The sequence below is a fragment of the Bicyclus anynana genome, chromosome 8 (assembly GCF_947172395.1).
Source record: "Bicyclus anynana chromosome 8, ilBicAnyn1.1, whole genome shotgun sequence".
In the NCBI taxonomy this organism is placed as follows: Eukaryota; Metazoa; Arthropoda; class Insecta; order Lepidoptera; family Nymphalidae; genus Bicyclus; species Bicyclus anynana.
In genome coordinates this window covers 7,885,383-7,899,069 of record NC_069090.1, presented here as the reverse complement: position 1 = coordinate 7,899,069, position 13,687 = coordinate 7,885,383, and the positions used below count along the sequence as shown (strand labels likewise).

The following is a 13,687-nucleotide window of genomic DNA, read 5'->3' as shown; positions in this document are numbered from 1 at the left end:
ATTAAGGCGGTGCTAAGCCGGTGATGTATTAATTCAAGCCAGGTGAGAATATCTTATGGAATTGAATTTTGCAGACAGTGTTGTTTCATGTCCTGTCAGAAATGGCTTAAATTAAGACAACACCGGCTAAGCACCGCCTTCATACTGATCAGCAGGTAGAACATATTATGATGTTATTTTTCGCTTTTTAGTTTAGTGTGTACGTTTTTAGGTTTTGAAGTCTGTTGTATTTTTTTTATTAAAATTTTTATTATTTTTCCATTTTTAGTATAAAATTTCATCTCAAACGAATACCTACATCAGACCCCTAATGACAGTCACAATCCATCTTGGTACAAAACAAAAAATAAATCACACTAAAATAAGACCTGCGATCACATAGATGCTGTAACACACAGCCAAAAATAAAAATGGAAATGGGCGGGACAAATAGCCAGATTCAAAGACCGAAGATGAACGAAAACAGTGATATCATGGAAAGCTCCTGCGGGAAAACGCTACAGAAGTAGACCATACTCTAGATGGGATAGATTTTTTATATGCCTATTAAACATATATTTTCTATACGTGTGTTTATCACCCATACTCTGTATAGGTTAGTATTATAAGCTAGAGCTTTTTGTGACAGAAAAGAAATATGAAAACCAATAGTAACGCTTAGTAACGCAACTGGAAATATCGCTATCTCTTTCGTTGCGATGTGAACAAAGAGATCGGACTGGGAGTACTCCGCCGCCATTGGATGACATTTTGTCTATTTCTTTCATGAGATATATCGTTGGCCGATTACTTCGCATACTGGTATTGTAACCAAAGTAACTACAAGCACATGGAGCGTAAATCCTATTTCCCAGGCTCAGAATACATTAAGTTCCCAGGTAGATTTAAATTTATTTAATTTAAATTTAAAGGACAGCAAATTTTTAAAGGACGTTTTGCATATATACAGCGAATTCTTAACTTTGTTTACAGGCAATGGTTTTCCACTTACGATCTTCTTGTTCAGTTAATTACAACTATAATAATTAAACTTCGAAACGATTTATTTATTATTATTTAACGATTATTATTATTTTTATTTAACGATTTGGATTAAATTTCTAGTGTACTTGTATTTACGATAGTGTCTCTGTATTAAAATACAATTGAACCCTGTACAATTTAGAAACTATTTATGTAATGTATAGGTATTTTCAAATCGTTGACTCTTGAAAAGTGCAACACATAGGTTGTACCTACTGATACTTTACGTAGCATCGTCGTCATCAACCCATATTCGGCTCACTGCTGAGCTCGAGTCTCCTCTCAGAATGAGAGGGGTTAGGCCAATAGTCCACCACGCTGGCCCAATGCGGATTGGCAGACTTCACACACGCAGAGAATTAAGATAATTCTCTGGTATGCAGGTTTCCTCACGATGTTTTCCTTCACCGAATTTACGTAGCGTACGTATATTTACGTAGTATTTTTTTACGTAGCATAATGGATAGAAAGTATCTTCCGACATTACAATAGGCATGGCCCTTGTTTGACCTTACGATACGTATTTCCTACAGTCAAAATTTGAGTAAAAATAAAATGCTATGACATTTATTTTGTCAAAACATGTTAACCTTAAAATTACCCAAATACGCATTTGTTATTAAAATACGTTCCACACTACGCTCAGTCATACGCGTTCGACGTATAACTAACTTTAAAGGAATACCAACCAAATCTGCAGTTAACTTGTCATACAAAATTTATGGGGAACCAACGATATACCATGAACCACCGATACTTTTGGTACATGGCCTTTTAGGTTGCAAGAAGCATTGGGACGATATAGGGAAGACAATAGTGAATGTTGTAAAGAAAGCAGTTGTATCTATTGATTTAAGAAATCACGGCCACAGTCCACATGCCAACTCGCACAAATACGAAGATCTCGTGGGTGATATCTTGATACTGCTAGACAAACTGTCAATAAAGCGAGCTAGTCTCGTTGGTCATTGTATGGGTGGTAAAGTTGTGATGGGTGTATCGCTTGCAGCGGTAAGTACTAGTAATATTTTTTTTTATGAAAGAAAAGACTTGAGACCTGAGACATTGAGGCTATTTATTAATTTATTATTTAACTAGCGGACGCCCGCGACTTCGTCCACTTTTAGACCTCTTTAATCAAGCCCTTACAGTATCGCTGTAAAAATGGAGTAACTTCTCCCGTTTTCCTAACATTTCCCTTCACTGCTCTGCTCCTATTAATATTAGCGTGATGAAAAGTATACTAAAACCTGCCCAGCAGTATGAAGAATAATTATATTAAGTCTCGTTAAAATCCGTGGAGTAGGTAGTTTTTGTTTGTATACAGACAGACAGACAAAAATTTTATTGTCCCCCTGATAGTTATTTTGGAAATGTATTTCATGTACAGAATTGACCTCTCTACATATTTATTATAAGAAAGTATACATTTTAAAACATAAATCTTAGATTTGTCTCCCACTACTGGCCAAAATAAGTCGTCTTTGTCAAATATTTTATTTACTTCCAGCCCGACAAAGTAGCTGGACTTTTGGTCGTGGATATTTCTCCGGTGTCGACCGCCCGACACTCAGATTCCTTACCAGAAATCCTAGTAGCTATGAACAATGTAGATTTTAAGAAAGCTAAGAAAATACGTGCAGCAAAAAAAGAAGTCAAAAAACAACTAAAACCTATAGTGAAAGACCATCACTTGTTAAAGGCAATACTATGGAACGTAATAAAGAAATCTAATCACAAGATTGGTTGGGCGTGCAACCTCGATATTTTGGTCAAACATTTCAAATACATAAAATCGTTTCCGGACATAATGAGAAAGCAATCATTTTACGGGCCTACGTTATTCATAGGCGGGCAGCTATCGGAATATCTTCCGTAAGCAACCAAAAGTACCTATAATTGAATATGCGATATCGAAAAGGGCACATGATGGATATTCTATATAAACATCGCACTAATATAAAATATCTAATAACATATTTAGATTAATTTTAACACCAAAATGTAACACAACTTTAGAAAATAAACACTAGTTTGGAAAATAATTGTTTTTTTTTAATTCCTGGACATACAAAATTTTCGGACATGTGCGTTTTTCGAAATTGAATATTCAATTTATCTATACTTACTAATAATACGAGGTAAAGTTTGAGGTATTGTAGGGATAGAGATCTCTTGATCTCTCTCTACAGAACCAACTTTGAAGATTCTTTTACCACTAGGAAGCCACGTATTCGTGAGTGACATATTCTCACATTGAGAGAGTCACGAGAGCGGGAACTATGCAGATGAAACCACGAGGCGACAGCTAGTCTATAATTAAATAAAATTAGTTATTACAGTAAATCTACTGATTAGTTCAGCGGCCTACACGACTTCGGATCACAAAGTCTTTAGTCGGGTTTATCAGACTGCTGCAACTTCGCCCGCGTGAAAGCCTCTAGCCCTTGTAAAGTCAGCCATTGACGGTCAATTATTCTCACGTTTCTGCAGCACAAACGGCAGCGAAGACGTTTCATAAGTCGAGTCATGCACGCTGTGACCAATACACGATCAGTTATAGTCGTGGGTGCTGCAGAGACGTGAGAATAATTGATCGTCAATGGTATGCATTACACTTCCAACAATTACCCTCATTTATATCAAGGTTAAGCGGTATTTCACTTCTAAACAGCCTCTTACCCTATATCAAGCTCAGGTTCGAACAAGTATGGAATACTGCAGTACCTATGGGATGGGTCTGCTAAATATCAGCTCTCCGCATAACTCAGTTGATCGTCGCGCTAGACGTATGATTGGTGATGAATCTCTGGCGGGAAAGAATGTGCAAAGTCTTCAACACCGACATAACGTTGCCTGTCTTTCGTTTTTTTACCGAATATATTTCGGAAAGTGCGCACAGGATCTTTTCAATCTAGATTCTAGTCAATCCATTCAACCATAGAACAGCGAGACACCGTGCAAATCCATCCTTTTGTTGTCGATGTCCAGTTGACTCGCACAAAACGTTTCGCATCGACGTTTCTAATAAGAACAGCGAAGATGTGGAATGCTCTTCCGGCTTCTGTTTTTCCTAACACATATGATTTGTGCACCTTCAAGACAAGAGTGAATAGGCATTATTATAGTCAAGCGCAAGTCTATTAAGATTAAAAAAAATATATATCCCACCACCCCCCCACAAGGTGGACTGATGACATCAAGCGAGTCGCAGGGATTCGCTGGATACAGGCGGCCCAGTATCGTGATGTTTATAAGCCCCTACAAAAGGCCTATGTCTGCAGTGGACGTCCATCGGCTGATATGATGATGATGATGAGGTTAACTTTTCTATTTTCATACTATTAAATTATTTTTTATAAGGCAAAACAACGTTTGTCGATTAAACTAGTTTAATTATATGAATGTTACCCGTAGGTACTTTAGAAACTCGTAACAAATAGGTACTGTCCAGTTTATCGTCAACAAACAGAGGAACGGAAGAGTTTGTTTTTTAGTATGCCTAGATCTTTTAATATAATTTATCCTCAACTGTTGCAGAGCTGATGATTTGCCCGCAATCCGAGAGATGTTCCCCCGCGCGGTGGTGTCCTACATTCCTGAAGTGGGACACAATTTGCATTCTGAGGACACGAAAACTTTTTTGGAAATTGCCATTGCTTTCCTGAAGACAAATAAATAAAGCTTCATGTAAAAACTATTTTCATTCCATAACCTCTCAGCAAGGTATCTATTCTTGCTCATAAACACTGTCATATTACCACTCCACAGCGGGGCTAAACAACCATTTCAGCGGGCTAAAGTAATTTTGTTTTTTTGTCTGTTACGAGTACGAGGCCAAGTAGTAGCCTACTTTATAACGGAGGAGGTTTTATTCGTAAATAGAACCATCATAGGTAAGGCCCTGATTGTTTAATAAAAATAAAAACTTGAAATTGGAATGAAATGCAGCGTTCTTGACTGTGGAATGCGTTCCCTTTTTTCATTTGATTTTCATTGAGTTGCGAATTTCAAGAGCGAGATTTGAAGACATGGCTGTACGGTGTAAAGATGTAATACCTTTGCTTTTCTCGTGTGAAAGATTATAGAAAAATAAAATTAGAAAGCGGGAATTTAAAAAACAATTGGCGTGAATAATACCTACACACTTAATTGATTTTTTTTTTAAGAAATTCACTGTAAATTTGTGACTTACTCTACTTCTATAGACTTCTATAGACTATAGAATAGATAGAATTCTATAGACTTCTTACTATACTACTACTTCATCTAGTGAGAATGGTGATCCTAATTTGGAGATGGATGAAATTTTCAATCTGTCACCATCAAAGTCGAAACGCATTTACTTAAATACCTACCTAGGTAAAGTGGAGAAAAGAACAACGAATAGATTCACTACGAATGGAGTTTTTTAAACTACTGTCTCCCACGTTTAGCTCACATACCTACACATTATTCATCTTCACAGCAGTCGGAAATTATGTTACCGGGTAAAAGCATCTCCCGCATCCAAAATTGTAGACTTATGTACATTTAATTTTCAATGAAAATAAATCATTGAATTATGTTATTTTCTCGCAATCATATTGAAAAGCAGAGTGTAATACGCGGGGCTAAACCCATTATATACTCGGTTTCCATTTGGCGGCCCTCGCCTTACGGCTCGTGTCCTAAAAATACCTCACATATAATGGGTCTTTTTAACCCCTTGTATCTGCTACTTATATCTTTATGAGAAATTTACATTTGGAAAAAATTTATGTCAAAATTATACGTATTGCGTCGTAGATACTATATCTATAATGTAATCAAAAAATATCTATATTGCAATCAAAAATAATAATCAAAAATCAAAGTACTTCAGATAATCTTATCCACGGGTATATCTATGATCTTACCGTTGATAGGTATATCATTAATCTGTGGTTAATCAGTGTGTGAGTTTCATGCTGTTTCATGTATTGTAAAAGTAATCAATTGTCACTTTAGTTGGTAAGGTTTTTATAAAATACTTCGCTATGAATTTAACATGCAATAGAAGCCGTCTCATGTTGTATGTAAAAATACTGAGAAACAATAATGTGCGACATGCAGTCGATCTAGCATATAAAGTTTATGGAGAATTTGAGAAGGCAAACAGTCGGGAGCCGGTTGTCATCATCCATGGCTTGTTGGGTTCGAAGAAAAACTGGGAAAGTATGTCTAAAAGAATCAACGCCGCAACTCAGAAGCCTGTAATTGCTGTGGACGCGAGGAATCATGGGGAAAGTCCACACGCCGACAGCCATACTTACCCAGATCTGGCTTCGGACGTGTCACATCTAATAAGTCAATTATCTATAAAACAAGCTGCAATTATTGGCCACAGCATGGGAGGCAGGACTGGCATGGTTATAGCACTGTCTGAGGTCGAGCTACGTTTACTTTTTTATAGTGTAGATGTAACCTCAGAATACAGAAAAACACCAGAAGCCACGTTAAGATGTCATTATATAGCACGCAGTGTCCAAAAATTTTAGCAACATCCCGCACTCGTCGCCCTTCCCACCCGCGTAATGTTGCTAGTACATGACGCTGTTAAATTTTTCCCTATTTTGTGGTAAAAGTTTATAATGTTAGAAGGAAAACAATAAGTGTACAGTTCATCACATTATATGTTAAACACATACTCACAAACACAGAGTGAGTAATCGCTTGGTAGTGGACTAACTCATAAAATGTGTAGTTTAAATGGCTTATGTGTAGTTTAAATGGCTTCACTTCTTTGCGCTATCACCCCTTCTGGTCATTTTCTGTATTCTGAGGATGTAACATAGAATTTGTAAATTAATATAAGTATGTAGTTCTCAAAGTAAATGAGTTTATAGTCATTTACTTTGAGAACTACGCATATACGCGCAACATCATTAACAACCTATATTCAGCTCACTGTTGATCACGAGTATCCTCTCGAAATGAGAGGGTTTAAGCCTTTGGCCTAATAAGGATAGGCAGACATACTTAAGTAAATTCTCAATACTATGCAGTTTTCCTAACGATGTTTTTCCTTCACCGTTTGAGACACGTGATATTTACGTAATTTCTCAAATGAATACTACTGAAAAGTTGAAGGGGCATGCCCCGGACCGAATTCAAACGCCCTCCGAATCGAAGGCAGAGGTCATATCCACAAGGCTATCACGTTTCTTTAAGTCTCATAAGTGCAACACCAGAGAATACTCTCTGCAGGAGGTTCGTACGAAATGAAAAATTACGAAAATTGTAGAATATCAATTTTTAAAAAAACTTTATGACTATTTTATGGATGTGTATCACTTAATCATTGCTCAGCGAAGTTATCACAGTTTATAATATCTATATCTATACCTACTTATAATAAAATCTGTAGAAAGGTCAATTCTGTACATGAAATATATTTCCAAAATAATTATCAGGGGGTGATTAGTGGTCGATACTGATGCAGTGGGCAGTTTATAGTATACTTTTCATGACGCTACGATTAATAGGAGCAGAGCAGTGAAGGGAAATGTTGAGAAAACGGGAGAAGTTACTCCATTTTTTGAGCATCCGTCGCCGTCGAGGGTAGGGTAGGGGTAGGGTAGTGGTAGGGTAAGTATAGGGTAGGGGTAGGGTAGGGTAGAAGTAGGGTAGGTATAAGGTAGGGTAGGGGCAGGGGTAGTAGTAAGGTTTCACGCGGACGAAGTCGCGGGCGTCCGCTACTTTATAATAAAACTGTAACAGGTAAAATTCTTTTAAAATTCGGTTGAAGATGGCATTTAGAAGATTAAGGGCATTATATTATAATCGATATCGATAAATCGCGGACGAAGTCGCGGGCGTCCGCTAGTTATAATTATTCACGTTGGTAGTTCGATTCCCCCCGCAGTTCTATTGTCGTATCTCTGGCAGACTTTCGACTAATTGAATGGGAACGTAAATATTGGTCACATTTTAAAATATTCTCTTTTAAAAATTGCAGGAACGAATTTTGTTAATAGCTAATTTTATTATATCCAATTTAATGGATAAAATTGTAGTATGTGTGGTTCGGGCATTTCCGCGATTTGGCGCTTTTCCGCCAGACAAAACAAACCGTAGTGCGACCTAGGCCTTACGAATCCATATAGTCTAGGCCCTACCAGGCCGTTAAAAACGCTCGCACTCAGGGCAAATTCAGAGTCGAGAGTATACAATGACGTTGTTTATGGACAAATCTCGTTATCTCTTACAGCCAGTTTCTTTATGTAAAGCTAAAGTAACAGTAAAAGTAGTAAGTAGTAAAGAAGACTTAATTTTTCAGTGAATAAGACAGTTACTTTTGATTTATGACGTTACTTTGACTGTTACTTGCGATGAAGAAACTGGCCGTTAGCGCGCATCTTAGACCTTGGGTTTGTGCTTTAATTATAAAAACATGATTTATATTCCAGCCTTCTATAGTGTCAAAATTAGTTGTGGTCGACATCTCCCCAGTGTCCACAACAAGCGCCCTCAACGAGACGTTCCCGCAACTCATAGACGCCATGAAAAGCATTCATTTTAAAAACATAACCAACGTCGTCAAAGCCAGAGCTGTCGCTAAAGAGAAACTGGTGGCATCAGGGGTAATAAAAGACGATTCTATTGGATATGTCCTGATGAACATAGGTATAAAACCAGACAAATCAATTGGTTGGATAAGTAACGTAAACGTGCTGAAGGAATATTCAACGGAGATAGCGAGATTTCCAAGCGAGATGTCTGGAAAACAATATAGCGGTCCAACTCTGTTCATTGGGGGCGGAAAGTCTAAATTCTTACCGTGAGTAAAATTATGATAGCTCATAATTAGTTCTCATAAAATATACTTACCTACTTAGGAACGAAATTAAATTTCACATGTCTCAAACGGTGAAGGAAAAACATCGTAAGGAAACCTGCATAACTGAGAATTTTCATAATTCTCAGCGTGTTGGAAGTCAGCCAATCTGCATTGGGCTAGCGTGGTGGAATATTGGCCTAACCCCTCTCATTCTGAAGGGAGACTCGTGCTCAGCAGTCAGCCTAATATGGGTTGTTAATGATGTACCTACTTATCTGGGAGGATTATGTAGGCACTTTAATATTATAGTTATATAGTAAATTGGACCACGGGCAGAAATGGATCCAAAAACAAAAAAAGAATTTTCAAAATCGGTCCACAAATGACGGAATTATCGCTGGACATACATACATAAAAAAAAAAAAAAAAAAAAAAAACATACATACAGCCGAACGTAGAACCTCCTCCTTTTTGGAAGTCGGTTAAAAAAAGAACATACGATATCGTCACCAGATGATATCGCAGTCTAGCATAATGTATTAAGTGTTCTAGCGCTAATTTCGATTGAATGACTACCTACTTTCCATAATAAATGACATCTAGAGAAAGATTTTTATAGTACTTAAGTTAGACAAACATTTTAATTTTATTTCAGGCCAGGCGATCTAACGGGAATTAAGAAATACTTTCCGAATGTAAACCTCAAATACATTGAAGGTGTTGGTCACAACGTGCACGCGCAAGCTCCTGATGAATTTCTTGCTCTAATAAAAGATTTTCTATCAACTTAAAAATTATTTATTTGCGGCAAAATCTTTGTATAGAAAAATCTTCTGAATACCACGAGCACAAGCACTTGCCACATAGGTACTTAAATAGTAGAATTATCTTCTGCAGAATTACCTACTTATATCTTTATGACCTGTTACTTAACTTTACCTTAACTTTACTTAAATCCGGGGCTTCAAGAAACCGAACCATAAATTAACAATTCTAGCTAAAATATTTTTCATTAGGTTACGAAAATTTTGAAGCCTCAATCAACACAAGAAATGTCGTGAGTTCGATCCAAAAAGTAAATTCTATGCATAGAGGGTAGGCATGTAGGTTCGATCCCCATTCCTCGCCCGGTGGACTATTGTAGTACCATAGAATTATAAGTACTGTAGAACCCACTCCTAACACAGTATTTTCTATTACAATGCATTATATTATATTTGCTATAAAAATTGCATTGATTATGATGGTGATAACCATTGTAATTAAGTACATATCTAATTGTGACGCTACTTAAAGCCCTCGCGCGGTGCAGGTGCTAAATATACGCGTCTGACTTATATTTCCAGTGAACCTGGATATTGTTTGCTCGTAATATTACTTGACACTGACAGTCACTGATAACATGTGCTAGACTGGCTGGTAGGTTCAAAAAATCTCAGATTAAAAAAAAATCGAGACTTAAAAGGGCTAGAACTCAGAGCTATAAAGCTTGTCGTTGTCAAGTTCTCGTTGTCTCTCGTTGTCACTTGTCATTGTCAAATGTCAATATTGTCATTCAAAAATTCAAAATGTCAAAATTATAACCTAAATTAAAAAGAAAATTAAATTCAAAATATGTTATTCAAAAAGCTCTACACAAAAAGTCTCTTCCGAATATGTCCAAAAATATTATCAATTTCGTCCCTACGGTATGCGACTGCACCTTCCAGCTATGCCGAAACCGTTGACTTAGCATATTCTTCATACGAGAGTACTGAAGACGAGACCTCTGTACGACCTCCCGTAGTTATTTTACACGGGCTTTTAGGTTCCAAGAATAACTGGAACAGTATGAGCAAAGCAATACATAAATCGACTGGGCGGAAAGTGATAAGCATAGACGCTCGTAACCATGGCGACAGCAAACATTCGTCTCAGCATACCTATCTGCATATGGCCCAGGATGTGATAAAGCTCCTGAAGAAACTTGAGATATCTAAAGTGTCCCTTTTGGGACACAGTATGGGTGGCCGCACTGCCATGGTGCTGTCACTGCTCTCTGTAAGTTGTACGTAGTACCTGCACTTTACTATCTATACTAATATTATAAATGCGAAAGTAAGTCTGTCTGTCTGTTGAGCCGATCAAAATGAATTTTGGTATTATGATAAATGGGACCTTTGAGCAGAACAAATGCCCAATAATAAAAAGAGAAGGGGTTGAAATGTAAAACTGAAGTAATGGCAGGGAGGTAGTTTATAGTTAGTAGATAATCCCTAAGAACATATTTTGCGATAGGGCTACATTAAAGAGGTCTAAGGACGAAGTCGTGGGCATCTGCTAGTACACAATAATGTCCTTTGACTGATATAAGGCTCTAAAGTCTCTCTCAGATCCTAAATTGTATTGATTGACTTCATTCATACAACTTTTTAGCTCTATGGATCTGAATACTTTTCTGAAGTTCTTAAGACTTGATTTTCCTCATTAATAATCAGTTTATTTCAGAAAATTTTACTTGCAACTAACATATAAAGTTTTACTTGCAATTACCACTAAGATGGTGTATGAAAATTAACATTAATAAATTGTTTCAGTCCGATTTAGTCTCAAGCCTGATTGTGGTTGATATATCGCCAGCTAAAACAAGCCCACAAATATTTTCAATGGTGAATCTCTTTGACGCCATGGCTGCTGTGTCTTTAAGGTCAGGCATAGCAATGTCCAAAGCAAGAAAGCTTGCTGACGAACAGTTAAAAGCTGTTATACCTGATATCAATCTGAGAAACTTCCTAATTACAAATTTGATTCAAACAAACACTGGGTCTTATTCGTGGAGAGTAAACATACCAGCGTTGAAAGAGAATTTCCAGCAGAATATTGCAAGCTTTCCGTCATCTTTGAAAGGGCTTCAGTACTGTGGACCAACACTCTTCATAGGAGGCTCATTGTCAGATTACATAGGGTAATACATTTTTCTTTAATATAAAAATTCATGGCCTACAACTGTACAGCACATAAGGGAAACTTCCCTTAACACATTTGCTGTGGTACGAGGTCAATTTACTTTGTATGTCTAGTGTACTCAAGAGTTACAAGGTTGATGGACCTCGCACCGGACCACATAAAGTTCTAGTATGAGGTCAATAACCTCGTACCACACCAGAGGAAAGTAAAGAAAAATGAGTTCCGCAGCGAATGTGTTAAGTGCTGTTCAGACTTTATATCTCTATGCCAAATTTCATCAAGATCTGTTATACCATTCTGGCTTGCAGCATGATTGAACAACATCTTACTGCCACATCAATTTTATAATTAAAATTGGGGCCAGGAACAAAATGAGTGCATCAGACAAAACTATGAACTAGAGAAACCATGGTGGTGGGACATTTTCCTTCCAATCATCCTTTAGAGTTTGTGTAGTGGTTGTATCTGTTTGGGTCTATAAAAATATACTTAAACAATAAAGTAAGCATATAACCTATGTTACAGGTTACTAACATAGCGGATTATATATTTATACTACATATAAATACTTATACTCATATAATGTATAAATACACCCAGACACTGGAAAACACCTATGCTCATCACACAAATATTTCCCAATTGTGGGATCCGAACCCACAACTATGTATGCAGAAAGCAGGGTCACTACCCACTGCACCATGTGGCCATTGCTATATAAAGTTGAAACTTGAAAAGAAAAATTATATAAAAACTGCATTCTATTCCAATGAATTTGTGGGCTTCCACTAGTAGATATAAATTAAAATTTTTTTTTTTTTTAGAAAAAATGATCTGCCAGAAATCCAAGAATATTTTCCACTGGCCCAGCTGCAATTTGTTGATGGAGCAGGCCATTGGGTTCACAGTCAAAAGCCTGAGAAGTTCCTCGAAATTGCCTGCAGTTTCCTCAAAGATAAATGATGTAGAGACAATCTGTTACCTAGCTCAAATTTATTAGTTCTGATTAGGTTATATAAATTATTAATAGTTATTAGTAAAATTTATTATGTACATTACAATTTCATGTTAAATATAAATAACTAATATAACGTTTTTCTTTTGTGTTCAATTTATTTGAAAACTTTCCCTAGTACCTACCTATGTTTGCTAGTTTCTTACTCAATTATTTCTTCTAAACTAGAAATTGGCACACGTTAATATATTATTGATTAGAACTACGCTGGTGAAACCGCGGGGTAGTTCCGATTGAGGTTTTCTTAATTGGTCCAGGTCTGTGGGAGGCTTTGGCCGTGGCAAGTTACCACCCTACTGACAAAGACGTACCGCCAAGCGATTTAGCGTTCCGGTACGATGTCGTGTAGAAACCGAAAGGGCTGTGGATTTCATCCTCCACCAAACAAGTTAGCCCACTTCAACCTTAGATTGCATCAACACTTACCAACAGCTCATTACAATCTGTAATCAAGGGCTAACTTGTAAAGAATAAAAATGAAAAAAAGTCTGAAAACTTTTCACAGCTAGAGCGGTGAACCGATTTTGATGAAATTTTAATGAGATAGATACAATGAAACTTAGACGAGAGCATGGATATTATTTATCCCAAAAAATCCATGGTTCCCGCGGGATTTGTATGAAACAGAGTTGCGGGCATCCGGTAGTTATTACTAAAATAAATAACAAGATAAATTTTAATGAGCTTGTTTTGGCTTGTAACTACCTAAACAAAATACAGGAAAATAGGTAGATACAAAGGTTTAATGTTTGTGAAAAAGACAATGTTTTAACAATACCTACCTGGAAACAAGACAATACCTACTATCATTTTGAAGGAAATCCTAGGTTCATACCTACCCAATTCTATTTTTGAACGTGTCAGAGTAAACAGTACACGTTGACGTAAGGTCTCACGCCACC

General features: G+C 36.9%; 3 protein-coding genes across 3 annotated transcripts; all 3 read left to right on the top strand.

Moving 5' to 3' along the window:
* The first annotated feature begins 829 nt into the window (after nt 1-829).
* On the top strand, nt 830-4,707 carry LOC112055252 (protein ABHD11). Its single transcript, XM_024095276.2, has 4 exons — nt 830-836; nt 1,703-2,034; nt 2,534-2,898; nt 4,564-4,707. Exons 1-4 carry the CDS (start codon nt 830-832, stop codon nt 4,703-4,705), a joined length of 846 nt encoding a protein of 281 aa, XP_023951044.2. The 3' UTR covers nt 4,706-4,707.
* Nucleotides 4,708-6,126: 1,419 nt separating this feature from the next.
* On the top strand, nt 6,127-9,615 carry LOC112055260 (protein ABHD11-like). The gene is made up of 3 exons (XM_024095286.2): nt 6,127-6,431; nt 8,454-8,824; nt 9,480-9,615. Exons 1-3 carry the CDS (start codon nt 6,222-6,224, stop codon nt 9,613-9,615), a joined length of 717 nt encoding a protein of 238 aa, XP_023951054.2. The 5' UTR covers nt 6,127-6,221.
* Nucleotides 9,616-10,354: 739 nt separating this feature from the next.
* LOC112055265 (protein ABHD11) lies at nt 10,355-12,865 on the top strand. The gene is made up of 3 exons (XM_024095290.2): nt 10,355-10,864; nt 11,401-11,768; nt 12,595-12,865. Exons 1-3 carry the CDS (start codon nt 10,439-10,441, stop codon nt 12,731-12,733), a joined length of 933 nt encoding a protein of 310 aa, XP_023951058.2. The 5' UTR covers nt 10,355-10,438; the 3' UTR covers nt 12,734-12,865.
* The last annotated feature ends 822 nt before the right edge of the window (nt 12,866-13,687 follow it).